At 55.9% G+C, this 25575-nt stretch overlaps 5 protein-coding genes across 7 annotated transcripts; 2 read left to right on the forward strand and 3 right to left on the reverse strand.

The window, feature by feature from the left end:
* The first annotated feature begins 1644 nt into the window (after positions 1 to 1644).
* On the forward strand, positions 1645 to 11493 carry LOC100217480 (bone morphogenetic protein 2). Of its 2 annotated transcripts, XM_030257155.4 has the most exons (7): positions 1645 to 2118; positions 5823 to 5880; positions 8228 to 8567; positions 8670 to 8806; positions 9140 to 9262; positions 9605 to 9803; positions 10157 to 11493. In XM_030257155.4, the coding sequence occupies exons 3-7, from the start codon at positions 8303 to 8305 to the stop codon at positions 10561 to 10563; spliced, it is 1131 nt and encodes a 376-aa protein (XP_030113015.1). In that variant the 5' UTR covers positions 1645 to 2118; positions 5823 to 5880; positions 8228 to 8302; the 3' UTR covers positions 10564 to 11493. The 2 variants fall into 2 exon arrangements, with proteins under 2 accessions (XP_030113015.1, XP_041566842.2); XM_041710908.2 differs by lacking the exons at positions 1645 to 2118; positions 5823 to 5880 and adding an exon at positions 5942 to 6182.
* Positions 11494 to 13087: 1594 nt separating this feature from the next.
* On the reverse strand, positions 13088 to 16841 carry LOC100228103 (potassium voltage-gated channel subfamily V member 2). The gene is made up of 2 exons (XM_072919242.1): positions 14695 to 16841; positions 13088 to 13354 (listed from the first exon to the last, which is right to left on the reverse strand). The coding sequence occupies exons 1-2, from the start codon at positions 15943 to 15945 to the stop codon at positions 13088 to 13090; spliced, it is 1518 nt and encodes a 505-aa protein (XP_072775343.1). The 5' UTR covers positions 15946 to 16841.
* An 856-nt stretch (positions 16842 to 17697) lies between these two features.
* Positions 17698 to 21780, reverse strand: CD320 (CD320 molecule). Of its 2 annotated transcripts, XR_012052156.1 has the most exons (6): positions 21535 to 21780; positions 21150 to 21353; positions 20206 to 20277; positions 19703 to 19851; positions 19475 to 19625; positions 17698 to 19375 (listed from the first exon to the last, which is right to left on the reverse strand). XR_012052156.1 is itself a non-coding variant. In XM_030256522.4 (5 exons), the coding sequence occupies exons 1-4, from the start codon at positions 21620 to 21622 to the stop codon at positions 19706 to 19708; spliced, it is 510 nt and encodes a 169-aa protein (XP_030112382.4). In that variant the 5' UTR covers positions 21623 to 21770; the 3' UTR covers positions 17698 to 19375; positions 19703 to 19705. The 2 variants fall into 2 exon arrangements, 1 of the variants encoding a protein (XP_030112382.4); XM_030256522.4 differs by lacking the exon at positions 19475 to 19625 and having other exon boundaries at positions 21535 to 21770.
* Positions 21781 to 22798: 1018 nt separating this feature from the next.
* NDUFA7 (NADH:ubiquinone oxidoreductase subunit A7) lies at positions 22799 to 24338 on the reverse strand. The gene is made up of 4 exons (XM_030257157.4): positions 24211 to 24338; positions 24037 to 24086; positions 23796 to 23945; positions 22799 to 23047 (listed from the first exon to the last, which is right to left on the reverse strand). The coding sequence occupies exons 1-4, from the start codon at positions 24259 to 24261 to the stop codon at positions 22951 to 22953; spliced, it is 348 nt and encodes a 115-aa protein (XP_030113017.4). The 5' UTR covers positions 24262 to 24338; the 3' UTR covers positions 22799 to 22950.
* A 34-nt stretch (positions 24339 to 24372) lies between these two features.
* RPS28 (ribosomal protein S28) lies at positions 24373 to 24877 on the forward strand (the record flags this gene model as incomplete). Its single annotated transcript, NM_001245474.1, is given in 3 exon segments — positions 24373 to 24432; positions 24505 to 24552; positions 24627 to 24877. Coding segments are annotated over 3 exon segments (210 nt in total). The 5' UTR covers positions 24373 to 24393.
* Positions 24878 to 25575: the final 698 nt, after the last annotated feature.

The following is a 25575-nucleotide window of genomic DNA, read 5'->3' on the forward strand; positions in this document are numbered from 1 at the left end:
TTCACCCTCCAGAAACCAAGATTCCTGACGCTTCCACACTCACATCCTGCCCATCCCTTCACTGTTTTTTTTTTATGTTGAAGTTTTCCAAGTGACTTTTCCCTTGACTTCCTCGGGGGCAACAAGACAGACACAGAACTCTCTGGAGAAAGGGAGGATTGACAACTTGTAAGGGAGGAGGTTAGGGAAGGGCTTGGGAAAATTGGCAACTGGGAGAGGGAGGGGATTAGGGAGGAGGACAGGGGACAAACATGGATTCAAAGCAAAACACACCACAACAGGAATTGATGAGTAGCCTGACCCCTGGGTCTGTTCTTTTGCACAAAGGAGCTCAGTTCCCTGGACCTGAGCTGCACCAGGGTTGATCCTGTGTTTGAATTCCCTGTTTACTGCTGCTTAAGTTCAGGGCAACTGCAGACTTTTGCTTCCCAGGATTGATGTTGTAAGTGCTATCAGTAGGACAACAAGCTGCCCTGTAAAAGTAGAGAAAGCAGATGAAGTAGAAAGTAGTTCCATTTGTTCATCAAAAAAGTCTGTGGCCTTCAGGAGCCATCTGCAGGCCCAGTTCCCTTTTGTGGTGGCTATAAGGACACAGCAGTTTCACTCTCTGAAGTTTCTTGGGATTTTTCAGTGCATGAGAGCAGCACTTGTACAAATTTAACCTTTAGTGCTTGCCAAATACCATCTTCTTTTGTGCAGTAGGAATGATAAAATTATATCCAAATTACAAGCAGTGACAGCTTGTCATCTCCACCAGAAACACCAACTTTAGAAGAGTAAATAATGATGAAAATATAATCACAGAATCACAGAATATGCTGAGTTGGAAGGGACCTGCAAAGATCATCAAGTCCAACTCCCTGCCCTGCACAGAGCCATCCCCAAGAGTCACATCATGTGCCCCAGAGCATTGTCCGAATGGTCCTGGAGCTCACATCAGGTTTGGTGCTGGGATCATTTCCTGTTGCAGTGCCTGACCACTGTCTGGGGGAAGAACCTTTTTCTAATACCCAGCTTCAACCTCCCCAACATGACTTCAGCCCATCCCCTTGGGTCCTGTCACTGTCACCACAGAGGAGAGATCAGTGTCTGCCCCTCCTCTTCCCCTCTCAAGGAAGGTGTGCAATGAGGTCTCTCTTCAGTCTCCTGCAGGCTGAACAGACCAAGTGCCCTCAGCTGCTCCTCAAACGGCTTCCCCTCAAGCCCTTCACCATCTTCATTGCTCTCCTTTGGATCCTTCTGACCTTGTGGTGCCCAAAGTGCCCCCAGCACTGGAGCTGAGGCTGCCCCAGGGCAGAGCAGAGTGGGACAATCCCTCCCTGGCCTGCTGCCCCCAGGACAGGGCGGCCCTTTGGGCTGCCAGGACCCAGCGGTGACTCAGATCCAACTTGCCACTGACCAGGACCCCCAGGTCCCTTCCCACGGTGCTGCTCTCCAGCCTCTCATTCCCAGTGTGTCCCTGCATCCCGGGCTGCTCTGTCCCGGGTACAGGGTCCAGCCGTTTCCCCTGCTGAACTTCATGTGGTTGGTGATGATGTAGCCCTCTGATCTGAGGTCTCCCTGCCTTTGAGGGAAACAGCAGCTCTTCCCAGTTTTGTATTGTCTGTGAACATGCTCAGTGTCCATTCCAGTCCTGTGTCCAAGGCATTTATGAAGCTGTTGAAGAGCCCAGGGCTGAGGATGGACCCTGCAGAACCTCACTGGTGACTAGTGCCAGCCTGATGTCACCCCAGCCACTGTCACACTTCGTGCCTGACCCATGAGCCAGTTGCTCACCCATGCCATGATGTGTTTATCCAGCTCTGGGATGGACAGTTTGTTCAGAAGGATCCTGGAAGAGGCAGTATCAAAACCTGTACTGAAATTCAAAAAGATTACATCAACTGGCTTTCTGGGGTCAACCAGGTGGGTCACATTGTCACAAAAGGTATGCAAGCAGCGTTTGTACAAGGGTGTGTCTTCTGCCACTGCAGGTGAGAGCCCCGGGGGTCCTGCTTTGAGCTGGCCCAGCTGCACCTGGAGCTGCACCTGGAGCTGTACCTGGAGCTGCTCTTGGAGCTGTACCTGGAGCTGTACCTGGAACTGCTCCTGCTCCTCGAAGGCCTGAGGGAGGTGGAGGTGAAAAGGAGGGACTTCTTATGATATGAGGGGGTGCTGGACAGGACGAACATAGGTCGAACTAATATGGTTAATCAAATGTTTTCCCTTTATTAGTGAGAAGATGGCAGTTTATATACACTTCATCTAGTTTACTGTTTACAAAGGCACTCTCACTGGCAAGCTAACATTGCTTACCTTTGCCTTAAGGTGGTCAGGCTTTGCACACTGCAGCTCTACTCTAATTCATGCTCGGATACCTCATTACTTTGTAGTTACCTTAACATAATTTCTAACTGCACCACAACTGAATTCTCACTGCATCAAAGGCTCCTATGCCCCACCAAGGCTGCTTATCAGGGCCTAGTCTGAGTGGGTAGCTCAATTCTCACTCCAGACATAAATCATGCTCTCTGTCTCTCAGAAATTCTGCAACAGAGTTGGTAGAGGGCTGCCACTGCAGCACCTGCCCTGAGGAATGGCTTTGGCTCCTGGCTCTGAAAACCTTTCCAGATGGTGCAATGGGAGGTCACAATCATGCTCTGACCCAATCTACAGTGCAGGGAGAGCTTCTCTTCCTCCCTTGCTCCCTCCTCCCTCTGGGAAGATGGGAACAAGCCCTCTTGTGTGACCAGCACCAATGTCCAAGCTCAAGGCACCCAGTCTGCTGAGCAGAGCCCCTGCCTTTGGGAGTATTAAGATTACGTTTTGGGGTTGAGTTTCCTGTTGCTGGGCCTTTACCACACAGGTCTGCAAGCACAGTGATAATTCTCTGCCGTGTGCATGGGTCAGGATGGGGATACAGCCACCTCATGTACAGGGAAATGTCCTCTAGCCAGAGAGCACAGAATCAAAGTAACCCAGGCTGGGAGGGACCTCAGGAGTCTCTGCTCCAACTCTCCCAATCAAAGCAAGAAAACCAACCTGATGATAAAAGCTCTGCTGGAAACAGAGCACTGGAAAATTCAATTTAATTACTGACAGTCTAAAATGCCCTTTTAGTACCAGTGAACTACACTGCTGGTTCAAAATCACTTGGAAGTAGAAACTCCAAACTAAATCATTCCAGATGGGTCAAAACCTCCCACTGGGACACAGCTGAACTCATTCATTGTGAATTGGCGAGCTGTCTCATGAGTTCACTCATAAAATAACCCAGGACCCATCAGTGGAGATGAACTGATTTTATCAAAACTGAAAGCGGTGTTGAAATGATTTACCACAACTGTTTGGCAAATTCCATGATCCTGGAATTTGCTGATGTAATTTTTTTGGCATTTCTAAAAGCCAATCCGCACAAACCTCCCGGCAGCTGCTGTGGCAGGGCTGTGGCACTGCCACTAGAGAGGGACAGAGCCCACGGGAGCGCTGGAAGAGCCAGAGCAGCGCAGGAGCCGGGGAATTCACTCCACTGTCCCCTCCTGGGGAGGGCCACAGCTGCAGCAGCAGCTGCTTATCCCGCTGCAAGTGGAAAAGGCAATTAGGCAGCGTGAAGCGCTTTCTTCCAGAGCTGGGAGAATCAGCATTTACTTCCCAGACGTGTTAGTGGAAGGTGCTGGACGATTCTGTTGCCCCGGGGAGGGGAATTCATGGAGTGGGGAGGGAGAATCTCAGTCACTGTAATAGCCCAGGGCTGGCAAATGTGGACTGCCGCCAGCTTTGCCTCTGCCCCAGGGCAAGTCTCTGCACTTTCCTTCTGCAGCTTCCCGCATAAAGTCGGGCTGATACTTTCAGTGTCATAGTAAAACTTTGGAATCATCAGAGGAACGGGGCAGGGGGAGAGGGGGACGTGGCTGGAGGAGGATGTTAAAATCTCACCCAGAATCACTGACGTCTAGAAATCCGTTGTCATTTTGTGTCCCACTCTTAAGGCATCCCAGAGATAATTGCTTTCAGAAACCACTTTTCCTTCCCCTGGAAACAGCTCTATCCTCGAACAAAGACATTTTCTCCAGCAGCTGCTGAAGTAGTTGGGAGGGAGAAGGAAACTCTCCAAACTTGTTCAAAGCCAGGAGCCAAACAAACCCCAAAGGATGTACACTCAAGGGCTGGGGCAGGACAGGACTGGGTCCTAGATAGAGCCCAAACGCACTTGGCCATCAGCTCAATCATCCTTCTCCCCCTCCTCTAGCTCATGAAATGCAGATTTTTAAGTGTAATTTACTTGGTGAGGGGAGAAAAGCCAGGAGATTTAGCACAGAAACAATGTGGTCTCTTTCTGCACAGAACATCAGCTCAGGCTGAGCCACGTAGGACAGTCTGTGCCTGTGCCCTGCCAAGGAGATGTGGGTGCAGCTGGAGGACCCTTGTCCCTTCTCTCCAGTTTCCAAGGCCCCACCTGGGCCATCAGGACCTGCCACAGTGGCATGTCCTGATGTGGTGGTGACACAGCAGCAGGGATGTGGCTGTTGATGTGCCCACCCAGAACCCCTCCCCCCGTCCTCCCCCAGCTCTCTATAACCAAACCAGGAATGTCAAATCCAGACAGAAATCCTTTGTGCCCTGGGAAATTTTCATTGAGTTAAAGCTGGAATAGGGAAAGAAAACCATAACACTGGCTCCAGCATCTGAGAAGCCCATTCAGGGCACAATCCCTGGCAAATCCAGAGGGAAATACTGAATGAGTTAATGCTAAATCACATTCCCCCATCCCTGGTGTGAGAGTGTGCCTCTGGGAAAAGTGCTGCCAGCAATATTTTGTGTTCAAATAGAGTTTTTCTCAGCAATAACGTGGAGTGGCTTGTGCTTGCTCCCAGAACTGGGGCTTTCACAGGGTCAGGGACAGCAGTCACCACTTGCACCCTTTCCTCATGGTCTGAAACTGGCATGGAGGAATAAAACCTACCACTAAGGCCCTGAGCTGGTGAAGGAATGAGCCCCAACCTCCCAGCTGGGACCCTGACACAGAGCACAGCCTTTTCCAGTGGGTGCTGCATGCCTACAGCTGGATGGTCTGTGTGCTGCAGCAGGAAACTTGGGTGCAGCTCCAGGTTCATTTTCCATCTTGTTTCCTTGCAGATGGACTTTTCTGTGTGCCCACAAAGTTCAGCACTGCTCTGGTCAAAAATTCACATTGGGGGGAGGTGGTTCAGACACTGGAGAGCTGCGAAATGAAGGAAAAATGCTATTGTGTCTCCCAGGTGGAATACTGTGAAGTTGTCTGGAAATCTGCAGGGCACAGGGAGAAACAGGTCAAGGTGGATTTCCAGGGGTTTGGCTCCTCTCTGGTGGGCTCAGCTGAGCCCTCATGCAGGGTTTGAGCTGCTGGGTGGACGCTCTAACATTGGCAGCTTCACACTAGCATCAAACTAGAGTGGTAAAAACCTCACATTTCTATTCTCTTGTGCTATAAAATGAATTTTGCTGCCACTAATTCGTGTATGTATCAGGGCCATAAAGGAGCAAATGGCTTTTTCTTTGGAGTGAGGATTTATTTTAAAAAGTAACTAAGGAAAAAGGATATTTATTTTAAAAAATATTTAGTTGTTAGGTATGTCTTCAGTTTAACAGACTGTCTAGTTGAGTACACTTTTGTGCACAGGGGTCCCTGACTCAAAAACCACTGCTCTGCCTCCAAAATACTTCTTGCCAGCTGTGCCTTGCTGCTGCCCTTCTCTGGGGATGGATGCTGAGCCTGAAGCTGGAGGGAGGGTGGAGGGTCCTGGGGTGTCCCTGCTGAGGTGCTGCAGGGGATTTTTGTGCCTTTGTTTTGCAAATCTTTGCAGGAAATCGATGTGGAAGGTGCTTGGGCAGCTGCTCCTCGGGGGATCCCTGCTTGCTTAGGTAAGCACAGCTGCCGGGCTCCATCCGCCCTCCTCCCGCACATCCGCACCCCACCCGGGAGCCGCCCCTGCTCCTCTCCCCCGGCGCTGGGGGGACACGGAGCCGGTGTGGGGAGCACCCCCAGCTCACCCTCCTGGCTGTGCTGGACCTGACAGGGCTGAATTGGGCCGGTGGTTACAGAGCCTGTGGTGTCCCAGGACAGCAGACACGGATCCTGACAGTGGCTTCTGCAGCCTGGAATGTGCCACTCGTGTCCCTGGCAAAGCTGTGGGGCAGGAAGAGCAGGGAGTTGCTGGGGCAGGGTGAGTCCAGACAGTTTCTTCAGGCTGAAGGGGCAGGACTATGTGTTGATTGTAGACATAAAAATATGAGTCCCCAGCACAGGAAGGACATGGACAAGCTGGAGCCAGAGGAGCCACGGAGATGCTGCAAGGGCTGGAGCCCCTCTGCTCTGGAGCCAGGCTGGGAGAGCTGGGGGTGCTCCCCTGGAGAGGAGAAGCTCCAGGGAGAGCTCAGAGCCCCTGGCAGGGCCTGAAGGGGCTCCAGGAGAGCTGGAGAGGGACTGGGGACAAGGCCTGGAGGGACAGGACACAGGGAATGGCTCCCACTGCCAGAGGGCAGGGCTGGATGGGAGATTGGGCAGGAATTGTTCCCTGGCAGGGTGGGCAGGCCCTGGCACAGGGTGCCCACCCTGGATCCCTGGCAGTGCCCAAGGCCAGGCTGGATGGGGCTTGGAGCAGCCTGGGATGGTGGAAGGTGTCTCTGTCCATGGCAGGAGTTGACATGAGATGGGCTTTAAGGGCTTCCAACCTAAACCATTCTGGGATTCTTTGCATGCAAAAGGAAGCAAATCAAACCATGCAGGAAGAGCTGTTCTGCTTATCCAGGGGGAGGTTACAGCTCACGAGTTACTCCAGGAGTAAGGAATAGATGCTGAAGGAAAAGCTGATTCCCTTCTCCCCCATCCTACTCCAGGGCATGTACCCTTTTCCTGAGCGTGAACAGAAGGTCCAGGAGTGCCGGGGACAGCGGGGCTGGAGCTGCGGGTGGCGCTCCTGGAGACCCCGCCAGACTGTCTGTAGGATATGTAAATGAGAGAAGGCTATTTTTTTTCTTTTTTTTTTCAATAAAAGCTTCCTTAACCAGGAGGTAAAAGTGAGCCCTCTACAAAATGTTTTGCAGCTTGTAAAATAAACATCGTGGGCAATTTGCAGGTCCTTGGGGCTCCGCTGTGCAGCTCCACGGCCCCTCCGCATCAGCATCCCAGGAGGATGCACCGTCTGGCACAGGCTGGGGGTGCACGAATTGGCTGCTCCCGGCTGCAAACTGTGGAGCCGGAGACAGGAGAGAGAACCGGGAGCTGAGCATGTCAGGGCAGAGCTGTCTCCTCTGCAGGCACCCCCAGATATCCTGTGGGAGCTGGGAAGAGGAGGGAAAGGATCCCGGGAATACAGATAGTTTCCTCTCTCCGTTAACTCCAGCCAGCCGGTGCCGCCGTGCCTGTTCTGCATAATTAACAGCCCTTTGGGTTGGAATAAACTGTGGGCACCGCTGGACATTAGCCTTCACCTTGTCTCCCATCAGGTGGTCCTAGCAGGGCTTCAGCCGGTAGATGAATTAGTTAATTAATGCTAATTTTTTCCGTTAATTCCCATGGCAGCTGTACAGTGTGACCTGCCCACCTGCACCAGCTTGGTTTCTGTGGGATTGGGAAATAAGGTCTAAAGAATTGGCTTTTATCTTACTACTCGGATATTTCATTACAATCAAGCATTCAGGAATTAGGAGTAAATGCCTTTTAATTCCCAGGAAGCCAATAGCCTTAAAAAAAAAAAAAAAAAAGAAAAAAAAAAAAAAAAGAAAAAGCGCAGCCCGGGGCTGCAGCGCCGCCGGGTCCTCTGCTGGAACCTGCCCGTGGCCTCGGCTCCCTGCCACACGCAGAGAGGGGACCCGGGCACAAGGACATTGCATGGGGACACCACTGTGACACGGAGACCCCGCCACGATCCTCGCTCTCAGCAGCGACTGCGGGATCCTCATCTTGATGGGCTGCATTCCTCCACACAAAGCTCCTCCGATTTGCCCCATTAGTGCCATCATTACAATCCAGTTAGTCTCCTACGGAGAGCAAATGCAGCCCAGCCCAGCCCAGAGCCTGGCGAGGGGCTGTGGCCCCAAGCCCCGCTGCCCCTGCCAGCCCCGGAGCGCCTGGTGAGCCGTCCTGCCTCCCGCTTGTGTACTGGGGCTAATTGATGCAGGGGGCCCGGGAGCCGGCCTTCTCACCTTGTTAGCACGGCAATTAACTCTCTTTACCCTCCTGATTGCTCCTGTGCATATTTCACTGCAGTGCACCTTTCCAGTGAGTTATAAATGCAGCACCGGGGCGGCGGGGGAGTTGTGCGGGGACAGCGAGCACAGAGCCATGCTGGGGACCGTCCTGCTGCTGCTGCTGGCCCTGCTCAGGGCGGCGTGCCCCAGCCCGGCCAGCGGGGCGAGCCGGAGGGCTGAGGCGCTGAAGAAACTCCTGGAAGTCTTTGGCATGGAAGACCCGCCGGCCCCCCCAACTCACTTCAAGCAGCCACCCCAGTACATGGTGGATCTATTCAACACTGTCGCCAATGCGGATGGTGTCACCAAGAACCCTGACATCCTGGAGGGCAACACCGTCCGCAGTTTCCTGGATAAAAGTAAGGAGGAGGGGGGGACCGTGGTGCTGGGATGAGGCTGTGGGGAGAGGCTGAGCGGTGCCGCCCCTGGTTTTGCTCTCCTCAGCACATCCTTCTCTCCAGCTCACAGCGAGGAGATGCGGTTCCTGTTCGTCCTCTCCAGCGTGGCCAAGAACGAGAAGATCCTGACGGCAGAGCTGCACCTCTTCCGCCTCTGGCCGAGGGTCACAGACGGGCCCAAAAGGCACCACTTCTGCCAGGTGAAGAGAGGGATGGGGATGGGGGTCGGGATGGGGACAGGGCTGTCCCCTGGCCTGTGCCCAGGGCTGCCACTGGCACACTGAGGTCATTTGCCTGCAGTGGGAACACAGCCTGGCTCTAGGACAAATATGAACAAATATTTCACAGAGAATCATGATGATTTAACTGTAGCACGTTCTTAAATATCCTTCTGGCTTGTGCAAACATCAGCAAAGGCACGCCAGGGTTGCTGCAGATCCATGCTGACAACTCCCCATCTACCCCCACATCTCTGTCCAGGGTCAACCCCTCGGGAAGAACGTGCTGGGGTGACAACCTTTTGCCTTCCCCAGGTCAGTGTGTACCAGGTGCTGGAGAAAGATAAGCCAGACACCCCTGGAGGGAAGAAGCTGCTGGCAGCACGGCTTGTCTCACTGCAAACCTCGGGCTGGGAGGTTTTTGCCATCACGCCAGCTGTGAGTCACTTTTCCTCTGTTTTCACCTTTCAGGCTCCAGTGTAGTTTCCTGTCTGCAGTCTCTGCAGTGACATGGGGGATACATCCTCTGGGAGGGGGAGGAAAAAGTCCTGCCAAGAGCCCCGGGGCCGTTTCATCCCTCCCCAAACTTGTCTCGCTGCTCTGCAGGAAGTGCTGGTGCTGGCTCCTGCCACTGTGTCCTCTGTGCTGCAGCCCCGGAGCGATCCCTTCCCACGGCACACAGAGTGTGGTCTCAAAGGGGTCCTGCTGCTGGCCTGGGACCTGCCTGTGGGGACACTGGTGCCTGTCCCAGTCCGTGCTGACAGTGGTTTGGTTCCGCAGGTTCGTGACTGGACCGAAGATGAAAGCAGCAACCAGGGCTTGCTGGTGACGGTCCAGGGCCTGGGGGGGAGCCCGCTTGATCCCCCACCACTGCAGTTTGCATCTGGTCGGAGTCACCACGAGAGCAAGAAGCCCATGTTGGTCCTTTTCACGGACGATGGGCGCCGCGGAGCGTCGCTGCCCACAGCCGGCTCCCCAGGTGGGTCCCCCACGCCCTCGGTGCCAACATCTCTTTCTCAGGAGGTGCTCCCCACATGTGGGCTCTGCAAATCCAAATCTCCTTCCCTGGCTGGTGGGACAGGCTCTCTCCTTTCTGGTGCAGCCCGCTCAGGGCTGTTGCCTGCTTGCAGATGTGAAGCTGGATTTGAGTTCGGCCGTGAGACTGAGGCTGTCACCTCCTGGTGGCTTTGTCTGGGCTGGTGACAGGCTGTGAGCAGAGAGCTGCAGACAAAACCTGTGGGGAGAGGTGCCTGGGGGGGCTGCAGTATCTTCTCCCTCTACCGAGGCTCACACAGTGACCTCTGACTGACATCAGATGCTTCTTTGTGACAGATTTAAAGCCTCAGGCTCCCGATCTCCCAGCCAAGATGCCGGTGCCCAAGCTGGGCAGGACACGCAGCACACGCTCGCTGGACCGGCTCCAGCCCTGCCAGAGACATCCCTTGTCTGTGGACTTCGAGGAGATTGGCTGGTCTGGCTGGATCATCTCACCACGGGGGTACAACGCCTTCCACTGCAAAGGCTCCTGCCCCTTCCCTCTGGGCGAGAACATGCGGCCCACAAACCATGCCACAGTGCAGTCCATCATCAACGCCCTGAAGCTGAGCGAGGGCGTCAGCAGCCCCTGCTGTGTGCCTGACAAGCTCTACTCCATCAACCTCCTGTACTTCGATGATGACGAGAACGTGGTCCTCAAGCAGTACGATGACATGGTGGCCGGGAGCTGCGGCTGCCACTGAGGCAGGAGGAGCAGAGGATGGAAACGCCACTGCAGTGGGGACTGCAGCTGCTCCCTGCACAGCATCAGTGGGGTCTCTGTCCCACAAACCCTCTAAAAGAGGGATGAGCAAAGCAAGGGGGTGCTGGGTCTGCCCAGGATGGTGTCACCCCCTGACAGGGCCAGCCAAGGAAGGCTCAGGGCCAAGCTCTGATTAAACCAACCTGAATGAGCCCGTGTGAACCAGCAGCCCCAGGGCAGCAGCTCCATTTTGGGGTGCCCTGTGTGGGGTCATGGGTGTCTCTGCCCATGCAGAGGCTCCTGCAGGCTGTACTATATGTATATAGCAAGAGCACTAATATATGACAGAAGCTGTCTGTACAATGTCCTGTAAATGTCTGTACATTCCTGCATTGCTGTGACTTGTAAAATTATTCAGAACAACTATTTAAAAGTGCCATTCTTCAAAGGCTGCCTGTGGACTCTGAACTGCTGCCAGGAACAGGGCAAGCAGACATCTCAGAGGCACAGGGAAGGGGGTGCACATGGAGGGATGAAGATCCAGCTGCAGCGCAGTCTCCAGGGGCAAGGGGACGAGGCTGATGTGCCCCATTCCTTGAAAGCTGAATGATCTCAGGACACATCAGCCTGCAGCTGGGGGTGCAGGGAAATGAGCAGGTGATGGGGGTGCTTGGAGGAATGTGGTGACAGGGTCTGGGGTGGGATGAGGGTGTCTATAGAGGTGCCAGGAAATGATAATGCTGGGGTGGGTGGGTGGTGGTGGCTGTCGTGGTTTATAACCCAGATGGCAACTAAGCACCATGCAGCCACTGCCCTCCCCCTTCACCCTGGTGGGATGGGGAGGAAAATCAGAAGAAAAGGTAAAATATGTAGGCTGAGATACGGAAAGTCCAATAATAGAAATAAAATAAAATATGGTAATATTTAATAATATTTGTAATGAAAAGGGAGACACCAAAAGGAGGGAGCCATAAACCCCAAGACAGATAAGTGATGCCCAATACCCAGTTGCTCAGCACCCTCTAATCTGTGCCCAGCCTGTCTCCTAGCAGCAATTGGCTGCTGAGAGATCAGTGTGTGATCAAGATTATTCTCCCCCTGAATCTAAAATACAGCCTTGTACCAGCCACTGAGAAGGAAATAAACTGTATTGCAGCTGAAACCAGGACAGTGAGGTGGGAGAGCTCTGGGGGAAGATGGTCAGAGGAAACTGCTGTACCCAGAGAGAATGTTCCTCACGGAAGAGAAATAGGGTGGAAACCAGAGCTGTCCAATGCTGTGGGGTCAGGTCAGTGCTGGGGGGTGTACAGAGGGTAGGTGTCAATGTGGGTTACCAGGGAATGGGTATAGGTGTTGGTGGGCAGGGCAGGGGTCCCCTCACACCTGGTGGCACAGCCTCCTTGTCCCCTGCAGTCCAGCTCCCAGTGGGAGTGTGGCTGTCCCTGCCAGAGCACTCAGCTCCTCCAAGTCTCTTTCCAAGTTTTCAAAATCAGCAGCTTAGCCACAGTCCCAGGCTGATACCAGGAGACCCCTGGCACCTCTGCATCTCCAAGCCCAGCTCACAAGTGAGTGAATTGCACCTTGGCCTGGCTGGCATCTGTTTCTTCCACCTGTTCACCTGGAAGCAGCACCAGCAGCTGTTGGCCTTTCCCCATGCCAGCCCTCCTTGCAGCCTGAGGTCCCTCTCTCCTCTCTCCTTCCTTCAGGAGGCTGTTTCACTGGACATGGTCCCACACCAGAGGGCAAATCCTTCTCCTGTGCCCCCCAGACATGTTCCCCACTGCCTCCCATGACGTGAATACAGGGCAGAGCCAACTGGTGTGTCCTGATCATTGCACGTGCCAGCTCCGGTTCCAATGCACCCAGGCACCTCATTCCAAAACTAATGCATGGACAGGCTCATCTGCATCCCTGAGAAGACTGATGGACTTGTGAGCCTTGGGGGGATGTCCCCTCCTCCCCGCGAATGATGAGCAGTTTACTGAACCACACACAGTGGCTGGACAAGAATCCATGACAATGGAGGATTTATTAAATGCTGTTCCTGGGGGTGCTCTGGCTACAAGCTCTGTATTGCCTATAGTGCAGGTGGGTCCTGCCACAGCAGCACCCCAAGTCAAGCCTGTGCCCCAAACTGCAGGGCAGTGGGGAGAAGAGCAGATTTGGCTGGAAGAATGCATGGCTGTGTGTGTCCCACTCAGTGGGGAACGGAGCAGCACCTGCACATGAGTCACACAGGGGACAGTTCAGTCCCATCCCTCACTCCCTGTGAGTCAGGGTGCCCCTGGCCTCAGCCCATGGCAGACAAACATCCTGGCCTGGCTGTTCTGCTCCCTGGCTGATGCTCTGCAGACAGCATTGCCCAGCACGCAGCAGTGAGGTGGTCCCAGCTGGAGCAGCCCCCGTGCAACAGCAGAGCCCCAGCACTGCTGTGACTCTACCCAAAGCTCGGAGCATCCCTGGGGGACAAGACTTACTGGGAGGATGGCCAGGACAGGGGATGGCTGGGGGTGGGGAGCCCGGGGTCAGCGGTAATAGCGGGGGTCAGCGCTCCAGCACTCTGAGAACTTCCGCAGGACTCGCTCTTTGAGGCGGATCCTCCTGGAAAGCTGAAGTGACTGGCTCATCTCATGGGCCTTCAGCTTGGCATAGTAGTCAGAAAATTTGTTGTAGAGGATGGAGATGGGCATTCCATTGAGGATGATGCCGAAGGAGATGCAGACAAATGCCACCATCCTGCCGAGTATTGTGTCAGGCACAGTGTCTCCATAGCCCACAGTGGAGAGGCTGACCTGTGCAGGGACAGAAAAGGATAAAATCCCACGGGAACAAGCCCAACAGACCCCACTGGCTGGTGCTGTAATTCACTCCCTCCCACCCCTCTGTGGAGCCACCTGTCCCCTGTGGCCAGTGCCAGACCCTGACCCTGATGGCAGCCAGCCGAGCTGTCCCCTCTCCAGGGTGCCACTGTCCAGGCTGTGCCCGACAGGCCTGCATAGACAAAGGAAAGAGCTGGCTGAGCCCCAGAAGCACAGATCAGAGGCCAGACCCTGCTCCCTCACTGCTTTTGGGTGTGTCTCTTCAAAGGCAGCTGGACACCCCTGAGCTGAGCCTTCCCCAGCAGCCAGTGTCTGCTGGAGCTTCCTTCCCCGTCATAGCTGTGGCTCCAGAGCTTCCTGGCTGTGAGTGCCTGGCCCCAGCCCAAGAAAGCTTCCCGGAGCCTCCCTCCAGGGGAAACAGAGTCATTGCCTGGGAATGAACTGTGTTTAGTAAATGGGGAGCAGGGCTATGGTGAGATTTGAGGCCAGAGAGGTTTGGGCTTGGCAGGGAGCTGTGCTCCCAGGGAAAGGCTCAGCCTGGGATGTTGAAATGCTTGAACCTGGTGATGTTGCAGAGTGATTTTGCCCTTCCTCAAGGAGGGATGAATTTGAAGCAGATAGGCTTTGGTGGCCAAAGGGGATTATAAGAGCAGAAGTGATTTGTGGGTTCATTTAATCTGTAAATCAAAATGCCCTCATAACCTGTGGCTCTTGAGTGCTTTAGCTGGTCCCTATCTCAGAAGTAATGCCAGGTCTATTACAGTGCCTAGCTCTGCAGAGCTGCTGGCTCCTGGCACAAGCAGGGCAGTGATCGGGCAGCATACCCCAGTCCGTGTCCACTCTCATGACACGGGCTGAGGCACAGGGTGACTGTGGGTGCCAACGCAGCCCCGGGTTCCCCATCTCAGACCCACGAGCTCTTGTGCTTCTCAAGCTCAGCAGGGCTGCAATGCTGCCCAGGCCTTAGGCTGTCCCCATACCCACAGGCTACATCCACTCAACACTTGGGTCCCATGGCAGATAAAGCTGAGTCACATCTCCCTTGTTCAGCTCAGGCCTGGAGGTTCCCAAACCACAACCTCTGTCCCACCATCCCACTCCAGCACCAGCTTTTGAGCTTCTGAGCTCATCCGAACTTCTGACTCTTTTCAGAGCACGCAGGGCTCTGGTTTCCCACCATTACTGAGCTGGTGAGAAGACTGGGCGTTTTTGCCTCCTGCCCAGCAGCAGTGGTGAATCCCCTGAGCACTGGGGTAGCCCCTACCCATGGAACCTCCCCCACCCCCCTCTGGAAGAAGCTGCTCACACCTTACCGCTGCCCACCACCACGCGCAGGGGATACTGGTGAAGTCAGTGCCAGGGACATCGTGTTCCACCGAGTGTATGAGAGCAGAGAAGGTGAAGACCCCCATGGCAATGAAGAGGAGGAGGCAGCAAACCTGCTGGTAGCACTGGCGCATGGTGAAGCTGAAGGCCCGGAGGCCAGTGGAGTGACGTGCCAGCTTGAGGATGCGGAAGATCCTCATGAGCTTGATGAGCTTGAGGACTTTGCCCAGTTTGCTCACATTCTCCACCTTGTGCAGCTCCTCATGGTATTGCATGTCTCCATCGTCCAGATTTTCAAAGAGGATCTGGATGTAGAAGGGCAGGATGGCCACCAGGTCTATAGCATTAAACGCTGCCCGCAGAAAGTTCTTGAAGCTGGAGGAGGATATGAGCCGCATGAGGTATTCAGAGGTGAAGAAGATGGCACAGATCATCTCCATCTGCTCCATCCACATTTTCCCTGTCTTGTTTTTCATCTCCTCCACTGTGCTCAGTGTCATGCCCACAATGGAGATAAGCACAAAGAAGCTCGACATAACAGCAATGATCTTGGCTGGGACAGAAGAGTACGGGTTCTCAATGAGGTTCCAGACCATTTTCCGAAACGGACCCAGAAATTTGCCATCAAACTGCGTCCCTGACTCCAGGGGCTCCAGTTCTGCCTCCAGCTCCTTCTCTATTTTCAGGTACTCACTGAGTTCATCTCGCTTTTCCTCTAACAGGATCCGGCAGCAGCGCTGGGAGTATTTCAGATGGATTCCCCAGTACTCGATTTCCTCCACGAAATTACTGGGGCACATCTCATCCATCACCCACAGGACCCCACTGCGGTAGAAGTGGAAGATGTAGTGGAAAATGGAGGGATCTCTATCAAAGAAGTACTCATTCTTCTGCACCAAGTAGTCATCACAGAGCTGCAGCTTCTTCACGGGGTCTGTATAGAGCGCCAGCTTCCCAAGCCGGGTGACAGGATACCGGGCCAGTACCTTATAAGCTATCTGGAACAATTTGCCACCCACGTTAATGTTGAGAAGGTATTTGTTCCTTTGGATGGGAGTCTGGCTCTTCTCCTGCTTACCATCTGCCACGTTCTGCATGGAGTTCCATTGTCTTACCAGGCTGTCCTGTGCAAATGGGATGTAGGATTCCTCCTCCTCTTGGGTCCGGCAGTGGCCCCAGTGATCCCCTATCTTCAGGCTGGCCGAGAGACTCGCACGTCTGGTCCACTGCTGCCTCATGGTGCCCAGCCTTCGGAGCGGTGACTCCTGTTACAGGCTCAGGACAGCATCTCTGCCTGCATGGGAACACCCCCACTGCCCACACGCTGTCTGGGACAGAGCTGCGAGCTTGGGGCAGCGGAGTGGCTGACACAGGGCACAGCTGAGTCCCGGTGCCGCGCGGCACCTGCCGGGTCCCAAAGCCGATTGCTGATCAGATTGGGGTTTGCCCGCTCCTTAAGACACTAATGAGATTGAGGCACTAGTCCTTTATGTAAGGAACTATTTCTAGCTCTGCATTTCTCTTTTCCCTTATTCTGTTCTAATTAGCTGTTTGCATTTGCTGGATGCTGTTTCCTGGAAGGACATCCATGACAGCAAACTTGGAAACAGCACAAACTTGCCTCAATTTACCTTCTGTTGATGGGACAGGAAGGTGCAGAGATGCAGGATTTGTGCTGGCTTTGTATCCCCACACCAGATGCTGCTCTTGGCACCAGCCCTTTGTTAAAGGCTAATGCAGCTGCCCCGGCTGTCAGCTGTCACAGCCAGGGAAGGGAGATGGTCATGACCTCTCAGCTCATCCCTCAAGTTCCACAGTGCAGATTTAGAGGAGATGAGGTGAAGGAACCACCTCCACCTCCACAGTGTCCAAGATGCCCTGAGGGACAGGCTGCCCCCGTGCCCCTGCTGTGTGCCATCACATTAGCCTTCAGCCCAACTCACCCAGGCAGGGGCAGGAACAGGGAACAGGACACTGGAAATGTAAATAGGCAGTAAAAGTTCCTCTGAAGTATTGGAACTGAAAAAGTAGGAAATAATCCTTGGAATTTGCAAGTAAAAGGGGAACCAAAATTAAACAGGTCGATCTTTGAGGTCTTATCTTGGAACACGATCCTACTTCAACATGTAAAACATCACATGAACTGGTCTAATTAAATACAGACGTGGAGCACAAAGATACTCCTGGCCTGAAAAGCAGCTCAGGCTCCACTGCAATTGAAGTCTCTGAGCCTGGGGATTAGAACAACAAAAACAATTCCAGCACCGTACAGAGGAAGGGAAATTGCTGTCAGAAACACACAGCCCCAAGTTTTGGCAGAAGATCCATAAAAATGTGTCTCTTTCAACTCTGTAGCACTCAGCTCAGGGACCAGAAAGCAAAACCTGCAAAGTCTTGTGATTTTGCCCCAGGGCCTCACTCCTCATCACACGGAGCAAGCAACTCTTGCCTTGTACCACAGAACAGCTGGGCTTGGCTTGGCAGCTGCAGCTAAAACTATGATCTGGGAGCAGCTGGTGACAGCTGACCTTGGCCACATGGCCCTGCCAGCACCAGCACTTCAGCTGGCCCCAGCTCAGCCCTGTCCTGCCAGGACTCCTGGAGCCCTTCCTGCCCCACAGTGCTCCCCACTTCATGCTCTACTCTGGCAAGGAAGGGACAAGTTCTGGCATTTTTTTCACTTTGCTTTTGGCTGAGCTCCCACTTGTCCATGGTTCAGCAGTAGCACCAGAGGTGCTACTGTGGCATCTGTTCCTCCTGTCCCCACCCTCTCTGTTTGCTTTATTCCTGCATTTAATTTTTTCTGCTACAGCTGGTGTGTGCTGGAGTCTCATCTGTCCCAGGCAGGCGCAGCAGCACCCCATGCCAGCCCACCCATCCCAAGTCCTCCTTCCCAGGATGTGACAATCCAAAGGTCGTGCAGCCCCTGGCCTCCCAAATACAGAATCCATGCAAATGCACATATCCAGGAAAAATAAAAACTCCAGAACTTGTTAATTTCACATTCTTTATTCTCCTGTGTCAGTCATCACAGCCATCTCTGTCTGTCCCTACGGAAACAGAAGGTTGTGTGTGCCCTTGCAAATGACTCCTTGGTACTAAAAATAGCAGCCCTGGAATAACTCAGGACTCCATATCACATACAGAAGTTTCTCCTGTGGGGTATGGCAGCATTCACATGCTATCCAAAAGCAGAAGACTGCTACTCCAAGGCTGATGACTGGTGTCTGCTTGGCAAGTCAAGTTTCCACCTTCAAGGCACAGAGGTCAGCAGCCAAGGCAGCAGCTTGGTGCACTTAGTGATCACTTGTGCAAGGTGCACGTGGCCAGTGCTGAACCAGAGGCACTGAGCACTGATCTGCCCCTGCACAGTCAATTCTGAGAGGTACACAGCACTCAGTGCTTGGGTCAGGCACTATCTGTGTGGCACATGGAGCCCTGGCCAAAGACATGACTTATTTCCAGGGACACCTCCACTAGACCAAGATGGTCAGAGCCCTGTCCAGCTTGGTCCCAGGGATGAGGCATCTGCTCTGGGCAGCCTGAGCCAGGGCCTCACCATAAAACCCTCCTTCGTGTCCTACTAAGCCCACCCTCTGTCAGCTTTTCACCTTGTCCTTACAGGCCTTGGTGAAAAGCCCCTCTCCATTTTTTTTACAATCCCCCTTTAGACATAGACAAGACACAACAAGGCTCCCCAGGGCCATCTCCTCTCCAGGGTTTGCCCTAACAAAAGTGCAGGGCATGATCAAAATTCATGAGGTTCCTGTGGGCCTGAAGGTCCTTCTGGATGACATCCCCCTCTCCAGCTGCCCTGCTCAGCCTGGTCTCATCCTCAGACTGGCTGAGGGTCCATCTGACCTCACTCTACACACTGAAGAGAACATGGAATAGCACTGGCCCGTCAAGGGACAGCACTCATGCCAGAACAGTTTTAAGGAAGACACCATTAAGGGTGTTAGGAGGAGCCCCATGCAGCAGTCAGCATTGGGGTAGGCAGAGCAGGTCTGCCAAGCATGGAGATGTTGTGGAAGGGAGTGTGAAAGGAGCTGCTGGCCCAGGGCTGAGGAGCTCCTTGCTCCATGCGGGCTCAGGTGACAGCACAGCAAAGCCAGAGCAACTGTCACCCCCATGGAGGCACTGTCAGTAAAAGCCTCCTGTGCATGGGACTGGTCAGCATCAAACAGCAGTGCAAACGTGGAGTATTTGTCTGACCTGTGCAGCCAGTGAGTGCCTTTGGAAATAGGTGAGAAAGCTCCTGTTCCCTGACAAAATCCAGGGGGAAGAATGGGACAGATGAAAAAAGGTTCTTGGCTGGAAGTGGAAGGAGACAGTTGACCAGCACCTGGCATTTCAAGGAGAAAAACATCTTTGAGTCCAAGGCCACAGTGGTGGGCATTAGCAGTAACGACTGTCATGCAGAACAATGAAGACATTTCTACCATCTTTGGGAGGGCTGACGTCACAGTGCCAGGGAAGGTCCTGTGCTATTTCTGGAGCCAAGATAGTCCTACAATCTAAGACATTTGCATTTACAAAGGGAGCGTGCTCTTGGTATTCCAGTGTAACAATCTAGATTTGAGAGCTGATGTCCAATTCAGTCAGGCGCTGCGGTGAGCAGGAGACAGACCAGGCTAGTCTCACCTTATCACCTTGGGATAAGGATCCCTGTTACAAAGCCAGAAAAACACCTGGTTATTGACAGTCCTTTGAGAAGAAACCTAGTTTGACTTCAATTTATGCAAAGCAGAGGAAAAAGTCCCACACCAGAAGATCAGTATCTCAGCAGGACTGCTCCATGTCCTTGGCAGAGGGGAGGAAAGGGGAGAGTTCTGCTGCTGCAGGACAGATTGAAACCCCATGCACTGGTTGGCAGCATCAGGGAAGCTGGGAAAACCTACCCCCAAAGGGGAAAGCTCTAGAAGTCAGAAACACAAGGCAAGAATTAATTTCTCCCTCAGCCACATGGAGCACATGGGATGCAAAAACACTTACCCTTCAGGGCAAGGAGCCTTTCTGGCACTTGCCAGCCATCAGCTGTTCCCTGGATGCTTTGTCAAGACTGAAGGTGTCAGATCTGCGTTTTGTTTTGGACAGACCCCACACAGCAACAGAACCTGCCGCTACCAGGATGATCAAGAGCCCTAGAGAGGAGAGTGCACAAGCAGAAACCCACTCACTGCCCAGGTCTTGGGACGGGGCACTGCTGCTCAACACCATGAGCCAGCAAGCAGAGATGAGCAGTGTCCCTCAAGGGCAAGGGACAGACAGAGAGGAGGTAAGTTCATGGCAGATTGCATGTAATGACCTTTCCAAAGACACAACACATCCAAGGCAGAGAAATAATTAAGCTGTGGTGCCAGGCCTCCCTTAGTCCTTCCAGCGCAGCAAAAGCAACTCCTGATAGAGGTCTGGAATTGACCCCCTCAGGATACTCAACTTATAGCCCAAGGTAGGTAGGTCCAAGACTACATGCAGTGCTCTTGAGTCTCACATACCTGCAACAATCAAGATCCATGTGTAATCTTGACTGCTCGATGGCACAGAGACCTCAGGCATAGCTGAAGGCTCTGTGAAAAAAGAGAAACAAATCCATGAGGCTCCCAACTCGGGTTATGGTCAGCACTCAAAGCAGTCTTCAATCTACATCTGGCTGAGTTCCCAGCTCACCTCAAGAGCACCAAAAGGCCTTTTTCAATTTAAGCAAAACCTTATCTGCTGCTACTGGAGAAAAAAGTTCTACTGGAAATGCATAACAGGGAAAGGTGGGAAAGTTCCAGCTGGAGCTGGAACTGCAATATCCCAGCCTGTCCTCATGGCACTGAGAAGCCAGAGGCACAACCAAAATGCAGCTCTTCACCTTGCCTGCCAATTGAACAGGTGCAGGCATCAAACTAAACCCCAGTTGCTCACATCTTCAGTAATCCCCCTCCTCTACAAACCCTTGGAAACTGGCAGGTAAGGGAAGCCAGAAGCACCTTCCCAAGCACCCCAGACAGCCAAAGGTCTGACAAAGGATGCTGCAGGGCTGTGGTACCGACAGTACTGGGGTGCAGACACAGCCAGACACAAGCCCAGTCACTGTGATGCAGCTCCTGGCCAGCCCTGGTGACCCAGACTTCCTCCTCATCCTCTTCCCTTCAGCCTGCCCATTCCCCAGAGTTCAGAGGAGCTCGGCAGTTGGAGACATTCTCGAAGCAGCTGCTGGGAATTGCATGTTCTGGAAGAAGGAAGGATGTACTTCAAAGGCCCTTCCCGAGGGCGCCCTGAGGGGCGTCACTGTGGCTCCACCAGAGGAAGCTGAAGGTGCGGGTCCCTCCACAGCGCTTCCCCCACTCACAGCGACGCGCGGTGACCGCAGCTGCCCGGATCGGCCAGAGACGGCAGTGAACAAGGGCTTCGGTCCGGCTTGTCCCCCCGCCGCACCCCGGGGCCCCCGTACCTGCGTTGCCGGTGGGCGGCACCGCCGAGCTGCTCGGCGGGGTCACCGCGGGGCCGCCGGCACTCGGCTCGGCCGCGGTCCCGCAGCCCCGCTCGTCCTCGCCGTCCTCACAGTCGGGGTGGCCGTCGCAGCGCCAGTCCTGGGGGAAGCAGAGCGCGTCGGGCGCGCACTGGAACTGGTCCGGGCGGCAGCGGGCCGGGGCGGCTGCGGGAGCGGGAGCGTGAGGGGAGCGTGAGGGGAGCGTGAGGGGAGCGGGGCCCGCGCAGAGCCCCGCGCCCGCAACGGGGACCCGCGAGCGGGGCGCGCGAGGCTCCAGCCAATGGGAGCGCAGGGCGTGCGCGGAGAGCCAATGGGCGCCGCCCGCCCGGCCGCTCCCCCAGCTCACCGTTGCCCGCAGAGAGCGGCGGCGGCAGCGCCAGCGGCAGCAGCAGCAGCACCGGGAGCCCCGGCGGCAGCAGTCGCGGCCCGGCCATGCCGCGGGCCCGCACCGGACGGACTGGCTGGGGTCGCCGCGCCGCTACGAACGCGGCGCGTGCAGGAAAGGCGCGTGCGCTCGACCCCGACTTCCACCAATGGGGTGCTGGCGAGGGCGGGCGCGGCGCGCGCCCTTGAGGAAGCCCCGCCCACCTCCCGCGCCCTGGGGGCGGGGCCGGGGCGCGTGACGGGAGCCCCGCCCATCGCGAGCGGCGGGACCGGCCCCGCGGCGGAGCGCGCACGGAGCTGCTGGTGCCGCTCCGCACAGCCGGGCCCGTGCCCGGACCGGCCGCGCAACCCGCGCACAGAGCTGCCAGTGCCGCTCCGCACAGCCGGGCCCATACCCGGACCGGCCCCGCAACCCGCGCACAGAGCTGCCAGTGCCGCTCCGCACAGCCGGGCCCATACCCGGACCGGCCCCGCGGCGGAGCGCGCACGGAGCTGCCGGTGCCACCCCGAACAGCCGGGCCCGTGCCCGCACCGGCCCCGCACGGAGCTGCCGGTGCCGCTCGAACAACCGGGCCCGTGCCCGGACCGGCCCCGCAACCCGCGCACGGAGCTGCCGGTGCCGCTCTGCACAGCCGGGCCCGTGCCCGGACCGGCCCCGCGGCGGAACGCGCACGGAGCTGCCGGTGCCGCTCCGCACAGCCGGGCCCGTGCCCGCACCGGCCCCGCAACCCGCGAACAGAGCTGCCGGTGCCGCTCCGCACAGCCGGGCCCGGGCCCGGACCGGCCCCGCAACCCCTGAACGGAGCTGCCAGTGCCGCTCCGCACAGCCGGGCCCGTGCCCGCACCGGCCCCGCGCACGGAGCTGCCGGTGCCGCTCGAACAACCGGGCCCGTGCCCGCACCGGCCCCGCAACCCGCGAACAGAGCTGCCGGTGCCGCTCCGCACAGCCGGGCCCGTGCCCGGACCGGCTCCGCACGGAGCTGCCGGTGCCGCTCCGCACAGCCGGGCCCGTGCCTGGACCGGCCCTCCCGCAGCCCCGGGGAACCGCTCAGCACCGCGGTCCGCAGTGACCTGCCGTCCCCCGGAGGGCGGCACGGCGCTGTGCCGCAGCGAGCAGGGCGCGGTCACGGCAGGACAGCGGCACTGTGTCACTAGTCCAACCAACCAAATACACTGCTATTAAACAGCAATAACTTAAATAAATAAATCAAATAAAATACACAAAATGGGGGGGTAGTAATCACAGCTTTATTATATACATTTATTAATCAGACACGAGCTCCCTCCAGCAGCTTGGAGCCACATGCAGCACAGCCTCCCCATCAGAGCTGCTCTGGAACCACCTGTGCCCATCATACAGCCTCAGCTCGCTCCCTGCTCACAAGTACGGCTCATCCCTGGAAATTTCCCACTTCCTAGGTGGTGGTCCTGGTGTCACTGGTTTCTTGCCTGTTGTTGTCAGTGCAGCACCTGAACTGGGGTAGAGAAAGGATGAGAAAGAAGAGGCTTTAGCAACAGTCTGGAAATCACACTTGAATTTCATCAGAAGTCCAAGCTGCAAAGTAGTTTTTGTTAATCAGAGTCCCAGAATAGTTTGGATTGGGTGGGACTTTAAAGCCCACCTCATTCTAGCCCCTGCCACGGGCAGGGACACCTTCCACCACTGCAAGTGGCTCCAAGCTCTGTCCAGCCTTGAACACCTCCAGGGATCCAGGGGCAGCCACAGCTGCTCTCAGCACCCTGTGCCAGGGCCTCACCATCCTCACAGCCACAAATTTCCTCCAATATCACATCCATCCCTGCCCTCTGGCAGTGGGAGCCATTCCCTGTGCCCTGTCCCTCCAGGCCTTGTCCCCAGTCCCTCTCCAGCTCTCCTGGAGCCCCTTCAGGCCCTGCCAGGGGCTCTGAGCTCTCCCTGGAGCTTCTCCTCTCCAGGGGAGCCCCCCCAGCTCTCCCAGCCTGGCTCCAGAGCAGAGGGCCCCAGCCCTTGGAGGATCTCTGTGGCTTCCTTTGGACTCATTGCCACAGGTCCTTTCTTGGACGCCCCACTGCTGGCCACAGATACTCCAAGTGGGGTACCGCCAAAGCAGAGTGAGTGAACTTCCTCCCGCCTCACTTATTTGCAAAGAAATATAGACCCAAATAATCAGTTCCACATTCTTCTGCCAATCTGGGTAACTTCCCGCTGCTGCTGAGCGCGTTCTGTGCCCGCCTCACACCCACCTGCCGGCCTGCGCCCCCGCGGGCAGGGTTCTCAGCGCCGCCGCCACCACCACGGGCGGCAGCGACTCCCGGCGCCCGTCCCGGCTGCAGTAATAGTTATCGGCTAGCTTGTGGCTGGGGCCCACCGGCAGCCGCGGCGGCGGCTGGGTCCTAGGCAGAGAACGAGCCGAGCATCAGCGGCGGGGTCGGGCTGGGGCGGCTCAGCGCCGCGGCCCCCGCCCAACCCGGCCCGGCCCGGCACCTCTTGGCGATCTCTTCATAGCGGAGCTGCAGCTTCGCCTGGAGATCCCGCTGCAAGGCAAGGCCAGAGCAGCTCAGGCGGAGCTGCCGCCGTGCGCCGGAGGCTCCGGGGAGCCGGGGGCGCAGCGCGGCGTCCCGCGGGGCAGCGGAGCCGCGGCCGCGGGGCTGTTCTTACCCCCGCCAGGAAGTTGCGGAGCCGCTGGATCAGCCGAGTCGCCGTCGCCATCTTGGCCGCGGTGAAGGGCAGGGGCGCGGGGGGCGCCGGGAGCGCGCGGGAAGGACGCTGGGTCTCGCGAGACTTGGGGCTATATAAGGCGCCGCGGGGTTTCGCCGCCCCTTTCCGCGCCCCGGAGCCGCCATGGACACGAGCCGCGTGCAGCCCATCAAGCTGGCCAGGGTTGGTACGGGGGCCGGGGGGCCGCGACACCGCGCCGCGACACCGCGCTGACCCTCCGCTGTGTCCCCACAGGTCACCAAAGTGCTGGGCCGGACCGGCTCTCAGGGGCAGTGCACTCAGGTGAGCGGGCGGGGCCGGGCGGGCGCGGTGCCTCAGGCCGGGCCCGGCCAGGCTGACGCGGGCCCGCCCCGCAGGTGCGTGTGGAGTTCATGGACGACACCAGCCGCTCCATCATCCGCAACGTGAAGGGGCCGGTGCGCGAGGGCGACGTTCTCACCCTGCTGGAGTCGGAGCGCGAGGCCCGGCGGCTGCGCTGAGCTGGGCCCGGGCCCCGCTGCCGGATCGTCCGTCGGGGGATGGAGCCTGGCGCAGCTCGTTCGGCCGCGGGGCGCCGGTGGGGAGGAGCGTGCCGGCCGGCTCACTGCAATAAAGGGTTTTTTCAGTAGCCCCTTGCCCGGGTTTCTCTCACCGAGCGCCACCTGATACCGCTGGTTTCTCTCACCTGAGCGCCTGCCGCTTTCCTCGGGTTCAGTAGCAACATGCCCCTGCTTGTTACTGGAGTTACACATACTGTCTTCATAGTAATATCACTGTTATTGCATCTTTGTTGACCTGTCACAACAAAAATAACTGTTTTGATCATGGTAGCTTTAATCCTGACCTTCCAGTTTTTTCTGTGTGATGGTGAAGTGGCACTGGAAACTTACTGGACCTCAGTGTAATTAAATCACAAGTTAAAAGTCAAGCTTGGTACCAGCTTTCAAAGCAACAGCCTGCTGCTTCTGTCTGTCTGTTGTCAGTGAACTGCTCAGTGAGTTGTGCCATAAATACACCTACTTGCTGTCCTTCCTGGCAGTCATCCACAGAGAGCAAACGCTTGTCACTCCTGCTGCCTCCTCCATCTCGCTCTTTGGCTTTCCTTTCCTCCACAAATTCAGTTAGCAAGATGTGTTATTTTAGAATATTACATAAATCAAAAGTAGGGCTGAAAAGTTAGAATGAGCCATAAAACTGTGCTGGTTCAAGGGCAGGTTTTTGAGGATTGGCATTTTTTACCTGCTTGTAGAGTGGTCCAGGTTTGTGGTGTGTTTGTGCAGTCAGATCTGCAGCCTCTCGTGTATGGTCTCTGATGGGAGTGATTTT

The sequence above is a fragment of the Taeniopygia guttata genome, chromosome 28 (assembly GCF_048771995.1).
Source record: "Taeniopygia guttata chromosome 28, bTaeGut7.mat, whole genome shotgun sequence".
Taxonomy (NCBI): domain Eukaryota; kingdom Metazoa; phylum Chordata; class Aves; order Passeriformes; family Estrildidae; genus Taeniopygia; species Taeniopygia guttata.